We start from the raw sequence: 20767 nt of genomic DNA, 5'->3' as shown, positions 1-20767 counted from the left end.
CTGATCCTTTTATTTTAAAAAAATTGAATATTTTAGTTGTACAACACTTCCAGTATGACTGCACAAGTTTCTCTGTCCGGCTCTATCTTCTATTTAACTGGTCTCTTAATACATGTGTAAGCTGTCCCTTGACAGAACAATCTTCTTTATTGGTCTTCTCGGTTCTATAGCAGCTAAGGGAGAGAATTCTGTCATAACCAATAACAGAACAATTTCTGAATGGCTGACTTGCACCAGTTTTCAGAGACACTTAGCTGGAAGCTAGAGGAATCCTCGGCTGAATGGTGAAACTTAAGCCTTGTACACACCAATAGTGTTACAGCTCAGGTTGGAGCCACTGTACAGCGACCTTCCCTGCTGTGCTATTGTGTTCTGACAGGGGGACAGGCCCCCCACCAGAACACTCTGGTCACCACTCTGACATTGACTGAGAGCTCTGATCGGGAGCCAGTTGGCGGAACTTTTTCGGTCATGAGCCTTCGTCAGAAGCTGGCCCAACTGGTGTCCCAGTGTGTCGGCCGACACTCAGCCCATGTGTACTAGGCTTTTGCCTTTTATAGAACACTTATATTTTTGATCCTGCCTACCCATTGTACTATGAGAGGTCTTTGCCTTGTATGTTACCTGTAGTGGTGACCTATTTAGCCTTTGTACAGATTTCAATTAAACCAACTTTGGGATCTACAAAGCCTTTTTTTTTTCAATGGAAAAAGAAAAAAATAGCTGTAATTTTTGAAAACTAATAATACCCAATGCATCTATCGTATTGCTATATTTATTGGTAGTATTAAAACATAAAATTGTTCTAATCCAGTATTATTTTAAACAAATTCTTGTGTTTTTATTTTTTTTCTCTCTGTCATCCCAGTATTTTAAAAGCAGTCTCTAAAATTATCTTTTAATTTATTTTCAGGTCAACAAACATGAATTTTTTTTTTTTTTTTATTTCTAAAGGGAGGAATACTATTAATATTGCATATAATTTACAGATGCGTTTCGGTATAGCTTTTAGAAAAGTGGCAGTTTTGTCCAATCACTTAAGTATAATTTGGCACAGGTCTTTATTGCTGGATCGAAATATGGAGCTGCATTTGTTGGTGTAGTTCTTTTTCAGCCATGTCTGTTTTTGCAGTGCTAAAATGCTATATATTGCAAGTAAAATGCTGATGTATTATCCATTAACAAGGATTCCTTCCCTGCAGTGGTTGCCCATATACAATTTTGCATTGTGTACGTCTAGATCCAGACTTCGTCCAGCTCTCCTGGTTTAAAACAGAGGTCTCCAAACTACAGCCCATAGGTCATATCCAGGCGGCAGTTAGTCAGTGGTGTATCCTCAACATTGAGGATTCAGGTTAGTAGAGGTTCCCCCAGTCTCCAGCACAGGTTCCCCCCCCCCCCCCCCCCGGTTTTGTTGTCTTTATTCCCATTGTTGGTCTCTAGGACTACTAGGAACTTCTTCTGTCCAGACCTTCCCTGCATCTCTGCTCCCACCTTGCAGCTACAGTCTTGCTGTAAGCCTTAAGCCCCGTACACACGATTGGAATATTTTATGGAAAAAGTCAGACAGACTTTTTTCATCGGAAATTCTGACCGTGTGTATGCCCCATCGGAAATTTCGATGAATTCCATCTGAGTTTACATAGAGAATATGTTCTATTTTACTCTGATGGAACTCCGATGTGAATTTGATCAGACAAAGGTCTGATCGTGTGTACAGGGCATAACAGTGGTAAGAGGGACTCTGATGGGGACTATCATGTAAGGAGAGAACCTTGTTGGGGACCCTGATATATTTGGGGACTCTAACGGGGGGGGTGGGGTTCCTGATGTACGGGAGGGGCTGTGACAGGGATCCCGATGTAAAGGGGGACCCTGATGGGAACCCTAGTATAAGGGGGGGACATATTTCGGCCTACAAATATTTGTAAAATACAAAATGTGCCCCTTGCGCTGAAAAGTTTGGAGACCCCTGGTCTAAAACATTTTATGGGATCCAATGAGGTACATGGATTCCTACACCCAACAAAACGCAGCTGCAGGGGAACTAAACAATATAACGCACAACACAAAGTTCCACCAGACAGAAGGGAATAGAATTTAGTGACGCATACCTATCAGTCTCATCTCATATCTTCCATTTAAAAATGCTGACAGGTCTTCTCTAAAGCCAACATGCAAATGCAGCAGCAGCTGCTGTGGAGGACTCCATCTTTCCAATTCTGTTCAATAATGCTGAATGTAAGCATTCTGTTCTGCTTTGCTAATTGGTATTTAAAGGATTTCTGTTGAACATCCTCCTATAGATCATCAAGGCAATCTGTCTCTTGGTGGAATGTTTATAGCCATGGCAATACAAGTTGGATTCACTATATAATGAACAAGAGTTCTAAGCAGGGGAAAAGTACTGCATTGTAAAAGACACACGTGATCTGCGCACAATGCATTTCCAAATCAATAAATCTAAAATGATAAACTATAAATTTGTTGTGGCGTTTTTGTGACATAAATGTAATTTATAATTGTAGAAATGCATGACATCTGTGGTATGCCCTTAAAAACAAATTATATATTACAGCTTACCAGCCCATAGATTTAATTTTTTTTCCCCTTTATTTTCACCTGGTTATCCTGCAAATAACTTGTAAATGTCTACACTTATTTCTCCATTGTCTCTATAGATGTCACACAGGCTGGGCTTCAAACGTATCTGACTTTTGTTCATCTCCACTAGATGGTAGATTGATGGGACTAGTAGTTTACACAATAAAGATAAGACTCTTTGGGCCAGATTCAGGTACCTTGGGCGTATCTCTGCGGCGGCGTAACGTATCCGATTTACGTTACGCCGCCGCAAGTTTTTCAGGCAAGTGCTTTATTCACAAAGCACTTGCCTGTAAAGTTGCGGCGGCGTAGCGTAAATCACCCGGCGGAATTCAAATTCGGCAGGTAGGGGGCGTGTATCATTTAAATGAAGCGCGTCCCCGCGCCGAACGAACTGCGCCGTCCCTAAAATATCCCAGTGTGCATTGCTCCAAATGACGTCGCAAGGACGTCATTGGTTTCGACGTGAACATAAATGACGTCCAGCCCCATTCACGGACAACTTACGCAAACGACGTAACTTTTAAAAATTTCGACGCGGGAACGACGGCCATACTTAACATTGGCTGCGCCGCATATAGCAGGGGCAACTTTACGCCGGGAAAAGCCTAACGTAAACGTCGTAAATTTACTGCGTCGGCCGCCCGTACGTTCGGGAATTCGCGTATCTAGCTAATTTGCATACTCAACGCGGAAATCAACGGAAACGCCACCTCGCGGGCAAAAAAAAATTTGCAGTTTAGATCCGACGGCGTAAGAGACGCCTGTCGGATCAAATGGATATCTATGCGTAACTGATTCTAAGAATCAGTCGCATAGATACGACGGCCCAGATTAGGACTTATGACGGCGTACATGACGCTGCGCCGTCGTAAGTCCTTTGAGAATCTGGGCCTAAGTGCTTTATTTTAAGCTCACTGGAGGTGACAAGAACATTGCATTTCTGCCAAAATCAACAGCTATTTTCTGTACTTATTGAAAATATTCTTAGCTTAAAAAAAAAAACCCTTATGCAGCCACCATATCTACTGAAAAGCTGTAATATATGATTTTTGGGGTTTAGATACATGTTAAGCCTTGGTTCACATTGATGCGATTTGACATATCGCCGGCAATGGCACTGGCACTGGCACTGGCCTAATAGGTGCGACGCTGCATTTGCGTCGGTTTCTGTACTACTTTTTGCAATTTCGTGGTGCGATTTCCATTGACATCTGTGCAGAAACCCGCACCGATGTCTATGAAATTGCCGCCGAAATCAGGTTTGACATGCAGGAGTGAAATTGTGCGAGTTCAGCTAAACTTGCCCTGCTTCATTCCTGCAGATCAGTGTGAACCGGGGATCAAACCAGCATTTTTGGTTCTCTGGGTGCTTATGCTTCTTCTAGCTGTATTGACACCTTCCTATGTTGGCATTCTTTGTTGGCATCTACATCACAAAGACATAACAATGTGAATGTTTTTAAGGTCGGGGGATGTTTACAAATCTGCAGAGCTGATGTGATATGCAAGTTGAGAAAAAAGCAGCAGTCAATGTAGTTCCAGCTTGAGATTTGCTGGAATCACAATTGTTTCATTTAGGCCATGGGGTGTTAAAAACGCCACTTTAAGGAGAGTTTGAAGGGGGGTTTTCTGTCTCTAAACGTCCCTCAATGTTCGCCTATGTGTCCATTTACACATAGGCATTTAAAGGTGTTTAGAGGCAGAAATACAGGTCAGGAGCAGCAGCAGAAAAAATGCTTGATGCGCCTAAACACATGTAAACGTGTCTAAACACTCATTAACGCTAGGCACATTTAGTGCTTGAATGTTAATTAATTTCAATGGCCAAGTTCTTGCCAATTAAATGTCTCGAGCGATTTGCGCACCTAAATGCGTTTCCAAAAATGTTGATTCTGCGCGTTGTTTCTGCTTTTCTTCTGCCAGGAGAAAGGCTTTCAGGAGAGCTGGGCAAACGTCCAGTGTGCATGAGGCCTTACACAGTGCTAGATTATAAACGTGATATCCCAATTAGGTAATAAATATAAAAGTGCAAAAAATGTACAAAAAATATATAATAAAATAAACGTCCAAATAGTAATATAGTGAATATAGTGCCTTGAAAAAGTAATCATCATACCCCTCGAACTTTTCCAAATTTTCTCATGTTACGACCAAAAACTTAAATGTATTTTAAGGGGATTTTATATGATAGACCAACACAAAGTGGCACATACTTGCGAAGTGAAAGGAAAATGAGACAGCGAGGGAGAAAAGTATTTGATCCCACTGCCAATTTTGTACGTTTGCCCACTGACAAAGAAAGGATCATTATAATTTTAATGGTCAGTTTAGAGACAGTATAACAAAAATATCCAGGAAAAACGCATTTCAAAGAATGTAGAAATTGATTTGCATTTTAATGAGGGAAATAAGTATTGTATTCCCTATCAATCAGCAAGATTTCTGGCTCCCAGGTGTCTTCTATACAGGTAACGAGCTGAGATTGGGAGCACTCTCTTAAAGGGAGTGCTCCTAATCTCAGCTTGTTACCTGCATAAAACACACCTGTCCACAGAAACAATCAATCTATCAGATTCCAATCTCTCCACCATGGCCAAGACCAAAGAGATGCCCAAGGATGTCAGGGACAAGATTGTAGACCTACACAAGGCTGGAATGGGCTACAAGACCATCGCCAAGCAGCTTGGTGAGAGAGTGACATCAGTTGGTGCGATTATTAGCAAATGGAAAAAACACAAAATAACTGTCAATCGCCCTCGGTCTGGAGCTCCATGCAAGATCTCACCTTGTGGCGTTTCAATGACCATGAGAATGGTGAGGAATCAGCCCAGAACTACACGGGAGAATCTTGTCAATGATCTCAAGGCAGCTGGGACCATAGTCACCAAGAAAACAATTGGTGACAGACTACACCATGAAGGACTGAAATCCTGCAGCGCCCGCAAGGTTCCCCGACTTAATAAAGATCATGTACATCGGCAGAATGCTGGTGCTGTAACACCAACCCTGCTGATTTTGACCAGATAGTCTGGATTTGCAAGCCAATACGGGGGGTTACTTGAACACTTCAAGACCTGATTTCCCTTTCCCGTCCTTCTGACAATTCCGGTCTGCATGCTGGGCCTAGTGAAGGAGGTATCGCCACGCATGGCCCTCATCACTTTCCCTCTTTTATGCGTGGAAAGCCATTTTGTTGTGCTGAAGGAAGTCAGGGGCTCCTTACTTATTTTACTGGAAGGGTACACTCAACAAACTTTTACCTCTATATAAAGCCACGTACTTAAGTAGGGGATGCCCCCAAAAGTTTTAAAAGGTATGGCAGTTTTCAAAAAAATATCCCAAGCTTTGAACATCTCATGGAGCACTGTTCAATCTATCATCCAAAAATGGAAAGCATGTGGCACAACTGCAAACCTACCAAGACATGGCCATCCACCCAAACTGACAGGCCGGGCAAGGAGAGCATTAATCAGAGAATCAGCCAAGAGGCCCATGGTAACTCTAGGGAAGCTGCAGAGATCCACAGCACAGGTGATAGAATCTGTCCACAGGACAACTATTAGTCGTGCACTCCACAAATCTGATCTTTATGGAAGAGTAGCAAGAAAAAAGACATTGTTTTTTTTTACATTTTATTTATTAAAGCGGTTGTAAACCCGCATCAAATTTTTTTTTTTCTCCTGTAAGGCAAAAGTCATAATGAGCTAATATGCACCGCATATTAGCTCATTATGAAATACTTACCTCGGAACGAGGTGTGTAGCACTTACCTGGTCCACGTCGAGCGAGATTTCATCTTGCCTCGGCGTGTCTTCCGGGTATCGCCGCTCCAGCGCTGTGATTGGCTGGAGGGGCGATGACGTCACTCCCGCGCGTGCGCGCGGGAGATTTAAAACTCGGCAAGGTCCGGCGGCTGCTGGTCCTTTCGCCGTAGAACCCCCCTGCGCATGCGCCGCGGCGCATTGCGAGGGGAATATCTCCTAAACCGTGTAGGTTTAGGAGATATTCTCCTTACCTACAGGTAAGCCTTCTTATAGGCTTACCTGTAGGTAAAAGTAAAAAAAGTGGGTTTACAACCACTTTAAGTTTTGCAATAACAATTACAAATAAAAACGTACAGCAAAATCCCAAATGGGCTACACACAATAACACAACATACACTTCTTCAGCATTTGGCACCTTGTATAACCCCAATACCCAGGAACAAGCGCAAAGACCCCTCATGTACAATATATAACTCTTAGTGAGAAATTAAATAATTCTTTGGCCCAAACAATATAAACCCCCTTCCTTCAATATACCAACAATATTGACATGTATATTAATGCACGAGCCCACTGACACTCCAATTGAGTGAGGAGAAATTTCTGGACAGCCGTACTCAAAATCAATGCCTTTATGAAAAAGAGGTAATAATCCAAACGGAATACAGGCGCTGACGCGTTTCACACTTTCAAAAGTGCTTATTCAAAGCTCTTCTGTCACTCCAATGGTAAGAGCAGGCAGATGACCCACATCCCCAGATGTTCCTAGTTTGATCCTAGGGTGATGTACTTGCCACAGGAAAGACCAGCTGATCAATCTGTTTAAATATATACCTTGGTATCCAGACAGGTGAGTTCCGAAATATATATAGATATAAAGGCAAAAATGTAATCCTCCAAAAAACTTACCCTACCAATGAGCGTTAAAGGTCAATTCTGCCATGCCTGTAGCCTAGATTTGAGCTTTGACAAAAGTGGAGTAACATTTAATGTAATAAACTGAGTTGGAAATATACAGACCCAGATTTTTGATCATGTCTACCAGTCGCAAGGGGCAGTTGTCAGGAACCCTACAATTAGGAGACGGTGTCCTAAGTGGGAGAATCTGGGATTTGCCCCAATCGACTTTCAGTCCTGGGGAAAAGGGGGAAAACTGTTTTAGGCCCCCCTTCCCTCATGGGATTGCGACAGTGGGGTTTCAATTATCCCCTCAGGTTTGAAAAAAGGCTTTCCATTGGCTCTTGACTGCTGCAGAGGTCAGATGACCCACTGTATCTGGGCAGTTTTGGGGGATCTGTGAGGAATTTTTCAGATAAAAAGGGGGTTCTGAGCCCCAGAGGTCCATTCGCCTCAGTAGCATCAAGCTGTGGTATTCAGGGAGTTTCTCCTCAGAGCAAACAGCGCTACTAAAGCTTAAGAAGATGTCCCTTATATGGCGCCTAATCGAAAGAGCCAGTGAAGAAGCGGGGGAGAAATGGATCCGAAGATGCCTCAAGCTACCTTGGGCTACAGGTCAAGTGCCAGCTCAAGGTCCTGGTTCAGTCGACAGCATGTCCGCCTCCACTACTGCCGCTGCTTTCTCAGAAGCAGCTCCAGAGGCCATCAGTATGGCTGAAGCTCTGGAGGAAGGAGAAGTCTGGAGTCCCTCGGTGGGTGTGGAGGAAGCGGAGTGTCCACCCACGAAGGAAGTTCCAGGGTGGCGTTCAGCGTAGAGTGTTACTTCCCTTCTGGCCAGGTGGCTGGAAAAGAGGCGGCACAGCAGGAGCCAGCGTTACTTCTCTGGAAGATGAACAACAGCCGTAAGGACGTCCTACCCCGATGGTCTGCACTTCAAGAGACCAACAGGCAGGTGCCGCTGCAGCTGTGCCTGGCACTGGTGGGTTTGCTCCTCAGTTGCTAGAATTGTTTTCCTCAGTTTTAGTTAGAACTGTTAAGGAATTGCATTCTGCCAGAGATAGTTCAGAAGTTAATTTGCCTGCACCTGTTTTACACAGTACAGCTCCTGTATCTTCTGTTTCATCTGCTGTTGAGGAGAATGTGGCCACGGTATGGGCGCCATCTAATGGCGGTAATGTTAATACTACAGCAGATGATACACTTTTGCAACACTGTAATCTTCCCGAAATATGTTGGAAGGAAGTTTTGCCTTGCATATTATTTTATCTGTCCACCAGTATCATGCAAACGATGCGGAATTGGCTAGGAGAATTTTTAGGATTTACTGTCACGGAGTTTGTTCAGAAACCTGGTTGAAGAGATGATAAATCAGAGGATGATAGAAGGACGGTAAACAAATCGTTTAACAATTGGGTACATGCTTTTTGCATTTTCTCAAGTATCCTATGCGAAAGATATTCTGAGAAAAATCTGTGTCTCTTTCAGCATTTGGACATTTGTACTGGAGGTTTAGGCTGGCCAAACACTATACAATTTTATTTTTCAATTTCCTTCAGATTTACCTTCAACTATTTAGTGCAAGGGTCTGCCTGATTGCATATACATCGAAAGGGTTTAGGTTTGACCTCATATTATATGGTTTTGGTAAATCTAAATGAAAGTTAAACAAGAAAATTGTATAGTGTATGGCTGAATCTTTTTCTTCCCCAAAGGCCACAGTTTTCAAGACAAGCCGCTCCCCTGAACCACGCACCTCACACAAGTTATAGGAAAGGGGCCTGCTTTAATTTCAACTAAAGCAAATGCAGATGGCCTAACACTTGTAAGTACAGGCACGACTGCGCATTTTGTGCAGGTACTCACTAACCCCATTTCCAAGCTTCCAGCAGGCTGGTAGGATATTTATTTCTAAAGGCGGAGTCACCAGGGAGGCTACACGTAATGTCCCCTTGGCTCAAAAATTCCCAGACAGACGGCCCATCTTCTGCTTAAAGGGGTTTCCTTCAGGTTTTTCTTTACCCATATTTAACAGGTCAGGGTGTACCTTACATCACAACCTAAAATCGGTAGTCAGTTTTGAACAGATAATGGAAGAAAATTTTGCTAGTGAAAATTGTTTTGGTAGAGTAGCTGGCCCGTTAAAGGATTCGCCTTTCCTGACTTTAGAATTTCCCCATTAGGAATTGTCCCCAAAAAAGGAATCAAATACCTACTGACTCATTTATCATTTCCGAAAGCTAGTTCCCAAAATGACCAAATACAGGATGATATTTCGTCTGTATCTTACGCTTCTTTTGAGGATGCTTTGGGCATTTTGAAGGATTTAGGTCCAGGAGCTCAACTGGCTGATGTAAAAGCTGCATTCAGGCTGCTGAATGGGGGATATTCATTATAGCAAAAACTAAAAAATATTGAATTTTTTTCAAAATTGTCGCTCTATTTTTGTTTATAGCGCAAAAAATAAAAACCGCAGAGGTGATCAAATACCACCAAAAGAAAGCTCTATTTGTGGGAAAAAAAGGACGCCAATTTTGTTTGGGAGCCACGTCGCACGACTGCGCAATTGTCAGTTAAAGCGACGCAGTGCCAAATCGCAAAAAGGGGCAAGGTCCTTTAGCTGCATTTTGGTCCGGGTCTTAAGTGGTTAATGAACACTCGCTCAGACACTGTAGGAACAATAGCCTCTACTAGACCCAGCAGGCAACAGACATTGAGGCCGGTAAAGTAGCAGAGGTAATAGTATTCAATAAATCTACCACTTCCCCCCAGAAATATCTATTATCTTTCAGAGAAGTTTTTATTTTAACAAATGCCTGCCTATGGGCTGTTCTTTATCTTGTTTTTATTTTGAGTCCTTTGCTTCTTTCCTAGATTAGTTTCCTGGGTGGTCATCAACCCCTGTCCTCAGGGCCCACTAACAGGCCAGGTTTGCAAGAAAACTGAAATACATCACAGGTGATATCATTTGCTGCTCAGTGATTGCCGTATTCTAGTCTGCATCTCCCCAAAGTAATACATAAAACCTGGCCTGTTAGTGGACCCTGAGGACAGGGTTGATGACCACTGATTTAGACGATTTCCTTTTCCTAGGCCCACATAGTTACATAGTAGGTGAGGTCGAAAAAAGTCCATCAAGTCCAACCTATGTGTGTGATTATATGTCAGTATTATATTGTATTTCTCTGTATGTTGTGGTCATTTAGGTGCTTATCTAATCCTGCCCCCAAGGATGTGGAAATCCCTTCCCTGCTGAGACCACCACCTATGGAAGGGACTTCCACATCCTTGCCGCTCTTACAGTTAAGAACCCTCTACTTATGTTAAACCTGTTTTCTTCTAATTTTCATAAGTGGCCATGTGTCTTGTTAAACTCCCTTCTGCGAAAAAAAAATTTCCCCCTTGTGGGGTCACCAGTACGGTATTTGCAATTTGAAATTATATCCCATCTCAAGCGTCTCTTCTCCAGAGAGAATAAGCTCGCAATCTTTCCTCATAACTAATATCCTCCAGACCCTGAAGACTTAAAGGCGCCAAAAAAAACAAAAAAATTACAGTATTCAAAACTGCCAAACTTGGCAGATCTCTCCATAAAGAGTACCTGTCACTTCCTATTACTGTCACAAGGGATGTTTACATTCCTTGTGACAGCAATAAAAGTGATCAGAATTTTTTTTTTAAAGGTGCTGTGTAAAAAAATAAAGGAAAAATAATTTTCTCTTTAAAGAGCCCCGTAACTCCACGCTCACATGCAGAAGCAAGCACATACGTAAGTTACGCACGCAAATGTAAACAGTGTTCAAACCACAAATGTGAGGTATCGCCGTGATCGTTAGAGCAAGAGTAAAAATTCTAGAACTCCTCTAACTCGCCCGGACAATTTGGCTGGCCAAAGACCAGGCCATTTTTTACAATTCGGCAATGCTTCGCTTTAACTGACAATTGCGCGGTTGTGCGACGTGGCTCCCAAACAAAATTGGCATCCTTTTTTCCCCATTAATAGAGCTTTCTTTTGGTTATTTCTTTTGATCACCTCTGCGTTTATTTTTTGCGCTATAAACAAAAATAGGGCGTAAGTTTTGAAAAAAATTTTTTTTTTTTTTTTTTTTACTTTTTGCTATAATAAATATCCCCAGAAAAGATATAAAAAAACTTTTTTCCCTCAGTTTTGGCCGATACGTATTCTTCTACATATTTTTGGTAAAAAAAAAAAAATAATCGCAATAAGTGTTTATTGATTGGTTTGCGCAAAAGTTATAGCGTTTACAAAATAGGGGATCGTTTTATGGCATTTTTATAAAAAAAATGTTTTACTACTAATGGCAGCGATCAGCGATTTTTTTCGCGACTGCGACATTATGGCGGACACATCGGACACTTTTTTGGGACCATTGTCATTTTCAGAGAAAAGTGCTATAAAAATGCACGGATTACTATGAAAATGACAATGGCAGTGAAGGGGTTAACCACTAGGGGGGCGATAAGGGGTTAAGTGTACCCTAAGGGAGCGATTCTTACTGTAGGAGGGCGTGGCTGGATCAGTGACAAGCCACAGAGAAGAACGGGGAAGGTTTGTTTACACTCACCTCTCCCCGTTCTTCAGCTCCTGTGATCCGATCGCGGGACACCGGCGGCGATCGGGTCCGTGGGTCCTGCAGGCGTGGTCACGGGGCTTCAGACCGGGTCACGAGCGTGCCGCCTGCACGCTCACGACCCACGGCTGGGTTCGTAAAGGGGACGTACATGTACGCCCTTGTGCCCAGCCGTGCCATTTTGACGCTGTATATTATTGCGCGGCAGTCCTTAAGTGGTTAACAACTTCAGCTCCAGATGGTTTTACTCCCCTTCATGACCAGGCTATTTTTTGGTATTTAGCAAAGGACTATGTAATGCTGTACCCAAATTAAAATTATATAAAATTTGTTTTACACAAGTAGCACTTTCTTTTGGTGGTATTTAAGCACCACTGGGTTTTTTATTTTTTGCAATATATTAAAAAAGAAAAAAAAAACACCCTAATATTTTTTACTTCCTGCTATAAAATATTTTCAATAAAAAAAAAAAAAATATATACATTTTGGCCAAAATATATTCTGCCATGTCTTTGGTTTGTGTGAAAGTTCTAGCATCTACAAAACCATGGGATATATATTTTTCTAGTAATGGTGGTGGTGATCAACGACTTATAATGGAAACTGAGATGCGTTGCAGTGGGAAATCTGACACTAACTGATACTGGAGGGGGAGGGAACTGACTGCCACTAAAACAGTAATCAGTGCTAATAATATACACGGTCACTGTACTAATGACATTGGCTGGGAAGGGGCTAAATTTGTGCCAATTTTTACTAAACGTCTTAGTTTCTTACCCCTGCATTGCAGGAATAAAAAAAAATGGAGAATGCTCCCTCTGTACAGAGCCCTGTGTTGATTGTCACAGGGCTCCGATTGCACACAGCCGATTAGCAGGTCCTGGTCATGAATCATTGGCCGGGACTGGCTGATAGACTCCCGCTGTGATTTTGTCGGTGGGGTTGGGGTGCGCATCCTAAACCCTTCTGCAGGCAGCAACTGCACGGCCCACCCATCTGCAATACATAGCGGGCAGGTGGTCTGCGAAAGGTTAAATCTGTGTAACACTGTGTCATAATACTGTATTAAATATCCATGTAAAGACCAGATATGGATGCAGGTCAACCTGATGTCCTGCAGAGCATGCAGGTAGACGACTTCATCGAAGAAAGCTATTACAGAAGCTATAATGAATTCGGTGATCTACTGTAACATAGGATCCAAAAATATATAAATATACTGCGCTCTTCCAAAGTGAAGTGAATGTGAAGGCTGCCAGCATAACAAAAGGAAAAGAATTGTGTAAAATGTGACAATACATGGGCACATACATTGGCCCCAGCCATTCCCATACTGTGCTGTTTTTTCTCATATACTGCGAAGTTTTAAAGTTCTTTTCCTTTTACGCTTTTTCCTTTTGATGTGGATTTGCATTTTTTATGTAGATTTGCACTTTTTATTGAGTGTGTTCATGTTACGATTGATCAACTTTTGAACAATAAATTGTGTATCATTTTTTACACTATGAGGAGGCATCCTTTTTCTTTTTATGTGGCGAGTCCATCCCATTATACCAATGAAAAAGTGATTCATCCCACCACGACCAGGATCCGAGTCAATTTGGAGTTCATCACCGTGGAGAATCGCAGTCCAGGACCATCGAGAGGAGCCGCTCCCCATCCACTGGGTTGATTATGCGCATTTGACCCATCATAGGTCGGTAAGGGTATTTAATCTGTTCTTACCTTGAGGATTAAGATTATCTCTGAATGGGATCCCTGACACAGCGATATTCAGAAGCTGGCACCATCTCCCATACAGGCCCTGACAGTTTCATTGTATTTGGATGGACACTATGTATGCATTGTATTGCATGTATTGTTTGTGTTTTCACGGTCACTGACACCAGTTGGCACTGTGGACTTTTTTTTCAGTTTTGTAGTCTCACATGTTGGTTGTGTGATTTAATAAACTGTATTTTTTACTAGCTTTTGCCAGTATATGGAAAGTGCTTCTTATTTTTGGCGCTACACTTTGTCACATAGGATCAGATAACTCCCAAGTTTTAATACATTCATACCAAGGTTTCTTTACATTCAAAACAAACAAAAAAGCACTTGGTCGGTTTTGAGTTTTATTTACAAAAAAAAATAGTTACAATATATGCTTACTAAACAGCAAAACCAGTGATGTAAGAATTCAAAATTCCCTCCAGGAGAAAACAACCCGTAAACCAATTCAAAAGGTATCACTTAGGGATACATTGCACCATGATAGGCTCCACTTTGGAAGCACCCAAGTCCTTGTTATACCCTTGTGACCTAGAAAGCCCTGAATGCAGGATTCCCACACACCTAAATACGTAGGTTGGCTTTAGTAGCTGTATAATATCCGCCATCAAAACATGTCGCCATTACAATGAAGATTCAGGTATACTTAGTGTAGATATTTATTATGATCATAAACATTTATCCCATAATCCGATAATAAAAAGAGTCCAACTCTTTCCATAGGCTTCAGCTTGCCCCCATAAAAAAAGATCCTCCATCACTTGGGATGAGCCATAGTATTATTTCTTTTAACCAACATAATCAGGCCTTCAATTAGGATGAGGTGGGATTTTTTTTTCCAGCAGCCATAAAGACGCCAAACATAATGGCTGCGACTGTGAATCCTTGTGCAGCAATACGTGTGCGCATCAAAAGCTGGGACTGGCGGGTTTTCCCCTGCTTGAAAGCAATAAGCCCATATGTCAAAGCACCGGCAGTGGCGAGGCACCCTGTGGAGACAGCAAAGGAACATTATTGGTAAGGGTCAACTTAAAATAGATGGCTAAATACACAATTAAAAATTTCTGTAGCTGCTGAAATGATATAGATATAGATACACACACAGGAATTGTTATTTTTCCCCGCTGAGGGTCCGGAAAGCCATTGCCTCTATCCACTGCCCACTGTGCTTTGGACTACTAATAAAGAACATCACACTGGTAATATTCACCTCATATAAGCCTACCCATGTGCATCTTTTTTCTGCACATTGGTTCACAAAGCAAGCTCTTCTACAACACAAAACTATTTTATAACTTGTTTTACAGCTGAACAGCTTATATTTAGTGTCCCTGCAGAGATCTGACAATCCCCTTGCTGAGTCAGACCTGCTCAGCACAGCTCATTGTCTTTGCTGACAGGTCTGGTTCTGACTTAGTAGGGGGTGCATGAGACCTCTGTAGAGACCACTGCTTCCACACACAGCAAAAAGGTCCTTCTCTGCAGCTGCTGACAGGAGACACACTGTTTTTAGGTATTGGATAGACTAGGGCAGGGCTTGACAAGCTTGCTTGGAATCCAGGAGCCAGCTAAAAAAAAAGTTAGGAACCAGGAACTCGCCCCGTCCCGCCGAGCTCGCGTGCAGAAGTGAACTCATACGTGAGTAGCACCGGCATATAAAAGCGGTGTCCAAACCACATATGTGAGGCATCGCCACGATTGGTAGAGCGAGAGCAATAATTTGAGCTAATAATTCTAATTTAAACGTCGGCTATGGAGATTTTAAAGGGTAAAAGTTTGTTGCCATTCCATGAGCGGACGCAATTTTGAAGCGTGGCATGTTGGGTATCAATTTACTTGGCGTAACATTATCTTTCACAATGTATATTTAAAAAAAAAAAAAGTGGCTAACTTTACTGTTGTCTTTTTTATTTATTTAAAAAAAAGTGTATTTGTTCCCCCAAAAAAGTGCGCTTGTAAGATGGCTGCGCAAATACCGTGTGACAGAAAGTATTGCCACGACCGCCATTTTATTCTCTAGGGTGTTAGAATAAAAAATATATATAATGTTTGGGGGTTCTAAGAGAAGGAGATTGTTGGGCAATGAAAACAGGCAGGGAAGCTCCATTAGTATTGTTGGTTGTCTTGTCATACCAACGGCCACCACAAGAGAGCGCCAGATTCCAGAAAGAAGCATAGGACTGCAGAAGGCCGCGGCCTCAAGTACCCCAGCTGTGCCGTCATATTCTGCTCCCTATCGCAGAATGCTGCGCAAGTCACGGAGAGAGAGAGAGAGAGAGAGAGAGAGAGAGAGAGAGAGAGAGAGAGAGAGAGAGAGAGAGAGAGAGAGAGAGAGAGAGAGAGAGAGAGAGAGAGAGAGAGAGAGAGAGAGAGAGAGAGAGAGAGAGAGAGAGAGAGAGAGAGAGAGAGAGAGAGAGAGAGAGAGAGAGAGAGAGAGAGAGAGAGAGAGAGAGAGAGAGAGAGAGAGAGAGAGAGAGAGAGAGAGAGAGAGAGAGAAGTAATCCCCTCCCTCCTGAGCCCCGGTTCTCTCTCAGTATCTCTCTCGCTCTGAATGTGTGTCTCTTCCCCCCCCGTGTATGGTAATACACATAATGACAAATTGTGATGAGTTCACTGAAGGGTAGTGTCGTAAATCCTGTGGAACGCATCGCATTTGCCGCTGGAGTGCACTGCGCATGCGCAGTTGTCCGCCACGTGAATTCCGCAGCATTCTACGGCAGCAGAATGTGACAATACACCGCCACGGGTAGCTAATTCTAGTCGCAATTGCGCCCGGGTTTGTCGAGCCCTGGACTAGGGTATGGTTAAGAACCTTCTCAGGAAGTGAAGGACTTCTGCAAACTACAGAAAAAAAAATCACCCATTGGATAATTGCCACTGGGGCAAGTGTTGCATTTTGAAGATTTCTGTGTGTTGTTCAACCTGATAGAGTTGGGAGGAATAGTGCCCCAATGGGTGATCAGTGGCAAAGGCCACATTTGGCCTGCAGTCCACAGTTTTGGGACCACTCTTACCAGTACACTTAATCACAGAAGAAGCGGCAAAGACAAAAATAAATTAAAAAAAATTCTACTATTTCACAGTTTCTGAAAGACTTTTTCCAAATGTTTACACTTCTATACTGATAACACCTACCTCAAAGTTCAGACCAGCACGCGCGTGCGCGTGTAAATCTACACATACAAAACACTATACCTGATATCACATTTTTTACTTTGCTGCTATATTTGGTTACATCACCATCTTGGCATCTGGTTTAAAGTGAACCTGAGATTTTCCTGTGGAGCGCCAGCATTTTAATACTGGTCCCAGCAAGAGCTTATGCTTACCTTTTCTTCACTCACCCTACCGATCTGTTTTCCTAGGGGAGTAAAAAAGAAGAAACCCTATGCAAATGGCAAGTCATCTTAGGGCTAACACAGGTCTAAGGGCTCTCCCTGTCGCCATGTGGCAGTGTTGGTGCCAGAGCAGTCACTTGCCAAGCTCCAGTGCTGTCACATGGGAGGAAGGGGAGTGAATAGCATACTCGAGCAGTCACTTGCCAATAGTGGTGCAACAGATCGTCATTAATCTGTGATCTGTACGGATCAACATCCTCGGTTCGGCACACAAGTGATACGCAGATTGACGGGGCATGGCCTGGAGAGCAATGGAGAAGGTAGGTAGTGTGAGCTCCGCTGCCTTTGCTCACCATCCTGTCAGAATTCTGGTAGATTCTTGCCATCCACTTCATCCGGGATTCCGTCCGGTCTCATGCGCTGCCTTTAGAGCCTGTCAGCCTGCTAGAACGCCACAGTGGCCATGGACGTGCTGCCTCTCGGTCCTGCATAGGCCATAGGAAAGGCCGCGGCTTTGGCCTAGCTCCCAGAGCAGCGGGAGATCTTAGTCCAATGGGCAGCGGCCACAACAGGCTTTCCTGGCCTTCCTCAGTGCTTGGAGTTCACTCCCCTCCTGGATCAGCCTCCGGAGTGCCTGAGAGCGCTCCCGCAGCACATCCGCAGCCTACACCTGCCTTGGGACAGGCCGCGGCGTCGGCCATCTTGCTCCACCCGGCTGCTGCCTAGGTGAGCTCTAATGATGAAGGAAAGAGGTTAGTGGATAAAACCGTGACGGTGTTAACAAAAAAGACAAAACTTAGGTTTATTTGTCCTGTCTTTTGTATTTATTTTTTGCTGATCCGAAAAATGATCCGATCCGTTACTCTGATCCGAGAAACGATCCGAACTGTGAGTTTTTTTATCCGTTGCACCTCTACTTGCTATGCTCCAGCGCTGTCTCATGAGAGTAAGGGGAGTGAATCGCATACTCGAGCAGTCACTTGCCAAGCTCCTGCGCTGTCACATGAGAGTGAATCACATACTCGAGCAGTCACTTGCCAAGCTCCTGCGCTGTCACATGAGAGTGAATCACATACTCGAGCAGTCACTTGCCAAGCTCCTGCGCTGTCACATGGGAGGAAGGGGAGTGAATCGCATACTCGAGCAGTCACTTGCCAAGCTCCTGCGCTGTCACATGGGAGTGAATCACATACTCCTCTATATCCACAAGTATCAGGTATTTTTTTGTCACTCCCAGCAGCCAAACTGGGCAGGGGAGCAGAGGTGAGAAATGTAGGGCAGGCTGGCAGAGCTACCATAAAGCCTGGTACCCACCAACAGCCAGTATATAAAAAATAAATAACAAAATGCTAACATTTGGCCCTTGTATATGTCGGTCTGTCCAACAGAAGTCAGACAGCTTCTGCTGGACGTGAATGCTGGAAAACCAGCAGCCGACAGACTCATGATCAGCGCTGTCAACCAATGGCAGAGAGCGTTGATCGAACTGTTCAAGCAGGGCCTGTGCCCCCCCCCCCCCCCCCCCCCCCCCCTGTCAGAACGCAACAACTCAGCAGGGGAGATCGCTGAACTAACCATAGTCAACCCACTGGGTTGAACGGGAAAAAAAACAATAGTGTGTACCCGGCCTAAGGCTGATGTCACATGGGCAGCTACAAATTGCCATTGTCTGTAAGGTCGCATTCACACTTCCCCCCACACTAAACCACTGTGATTTAGTGTGTGGGCAGCTCTCTGTTCCAGCTGCAGTGAGACGGCAGTAGGGGGCAGTGTGATGTGCATTTTATCCCACACAGCATTATGCGAAGTGCACAAAGTGACACTTCATTTCGGTCACCGCACCTGCAGCATGACACATTGCGTTGCCTTCCTGTGCACTGCGATTGGCTGCGTTGCAGAGCCGTGCCCAGCCACACCAAATTCATATATCAACAGGACACTCCAGGGAGAAAATCCCCCACAATTCAGATAAGTGGGGGAGGGTCTTCCTGGTACAGCCTACTTACAGGTGTAATATCAAAAAGTGGACTAGGCCTTTAAATGCCAGTTTTATTTGCTGTGGAATATACAGAGGCTGAATCTGTCCGTTTGTGGTCAGTCAGAAACAACTGAACTCATAGGGTGTACTTTCCAATGCAGACACTTGACAATACAAAAAGAAAAATCCCTAGCAACCTGGAAAAGAAAAAGACTGCTAGGCGGTAGCTCCAATATACATTCTCTTGGATACAGGCACTGTCGCCGCGTTGCGTCACTTGTGTGTGTCGGACATCTGTATCCCCCAGCTGCACAGTGTGGGGGTCACAACAGCTCACCAGGGACATGGTAATAAGTGACACAGTGAGGTGGCACCCCAGAGGGCAAATGGCATCTGACACATCCCAAACTAATACTGGAGACTCGCATGTTCCTCCCCTATGGACAGCCAAGTATTACATGGTGCTGCTCACTTCATTCATTTATTATTGCTGTAAAGTACTGACAGCTGCTGTAAGTGTAAGTGAGTCAGTGTGGCAAGGACTGTGCCATGGTATATGTTGGCGCTATGCTACAAAACATCTGATCGCTTGTATAGGTTTATACTGCAAATGGCATGCCTCTGATGGGGGGACCCCCACTTACCGATCGGTACAAAGGGATTCTCCTTCACTTTCCTTACGAACTTTCCCCTGAAGCCCTCCTTCTGCATGCGGGCACTGGGGGTGAAGCCATCGATCACAGGAGGCTCCATGTTACTCTTCACTGTCAAGGACACTTTACACTTGTAGGATGCACGCTAATACTTCCCCTCTATGGTCTCCGACCAATAGGAAATCGTTCTACTCGTTTCACGACAGCCGACAATCACGCGTGCTTGTGTAATGTCCCCGCCCAGTGCCGGAAGCAACTCATGAACTGCACTCTATCATCAGATCCTGTCTGACACTGACTGCTACATGCTGCCACCAAGCGGTTCAGCGCGGTATTACACAGTACCTCATTCAATAGACGGCTGACACAAACGCTCCTCAATATAAAGTACACAGGACTTGCTACATGCTGCCACCAAGTGGTCGGGCGTGGTATTACATAGCACCCCAATCAATCGCAGGCTAACACAAACGCTCCTCAACATAAACGCCGGACTGCTACATCCTGCCACCAAGCGGTTCATCGCGGTATTACATAAGTACCTCGTTCAATAAGGGCTAACACAAACGCTCCTCAACATAAACCCTGTACTGCTACATCCTGCCACCAAGTGGTCATGGTATTACATAGCACCCCAATCAATAGCGGGCTAACACAAAGGCTCCTCAACATAAACACTGGTCTGCTACATCCTGCCACCAAGTGGTCAGGCATGGTATTACATAGCACCCCAATCAATAGCGGGCTAACATAAACGCTCCTCAACATAAACAATTTTATTATCTTGCTGACACCAAGGACTGGCACCAATTTTATTATCTCACTGACACCAAGGACTGGCACCAATTTTATTATCTCACTGACACCAAGGACTGGCACCAATTTTATTATCTCACTGACACCAAGGACTGGCACCAATTTTATTATCTCACTGACACCAATTTTATTATCTCACTGACACCAAGGACTGGCAGCAATTGTATTATCTCGCTGACACCAAGGACTGGCACCAATTTTATTATCTCACTGACACCAAGGACTGGCACCAATTTTATTATCTCACTGACACCAAGGACTGGCACCAATTTTATTATCTCACTGACACCAAGGACTGGCACCAATTTTATTATCTCACTGACACCAAGGACTGGCACCAATTTTATTATCTCAC

At 43.8% G+C, this 20767-nt stretch overlaps 1 protein-coding gene across 1 annotated transcript; it reads right to left on the bottom strand.

Annotated features, from left to right (window-relative positions):
- Positions 1–13957: 13957 nt before the first annotated feature.
- On the bottom strand, positions 13958–19842 carry HIGD2A (HIG1 hypoxia inducible domain family member 2A). The gene is made up of 2 exons (XM_040344383.1): positions 19588–19842; positions 13958–14616 (listed from the first exon to the last, which is right to left on the bottom strand). Exons 1-2 carry the CDS (start codon positions 19694–19696, stop codon positions 14441–14443), a joined length of 285 nt encoding a protein of 94 aa, XP_040200317.1. The 5' UTR covers positions 19697–19842; the 3' UTR covers positions 13958–14440.
- Between the last annotated feature and the right edge of the window lie 925 nt (positions 19843–20767).

The sequence above is a fragment of the Rana temporaria genome, chromosome 3 (genome assembly GCF_905171775.1).
Source record: "Rana temporaria chromosome 3, aRanTem1.1, whole genome shotgun sequence".
Lineage (NCBI taxonomy): Eukaryota > Metazoa > Chordata > Amphibia > Anura > Ranidae > Rana > Rana temporaria.
This window is presented reverse-complemented; position numbering and strand designations above follow the sequence as displayed.

Coding starts and splice junctions, on each gene's coding strand:
- HIGD2A (XM_040344383.1), bottom strand. CDS start 19,696: ATGGAGCCTCCTGTGATCGATGGCTTCACCCCCAGTGCCCGCATGCAG. Junction 14,617..19,587: donor GAATCCCTTTGTACCGATCG/GTAAGTGGGGGT, acceptor CTGTCTCCACAG/GGTGCCTCGCCACTGCCGGT.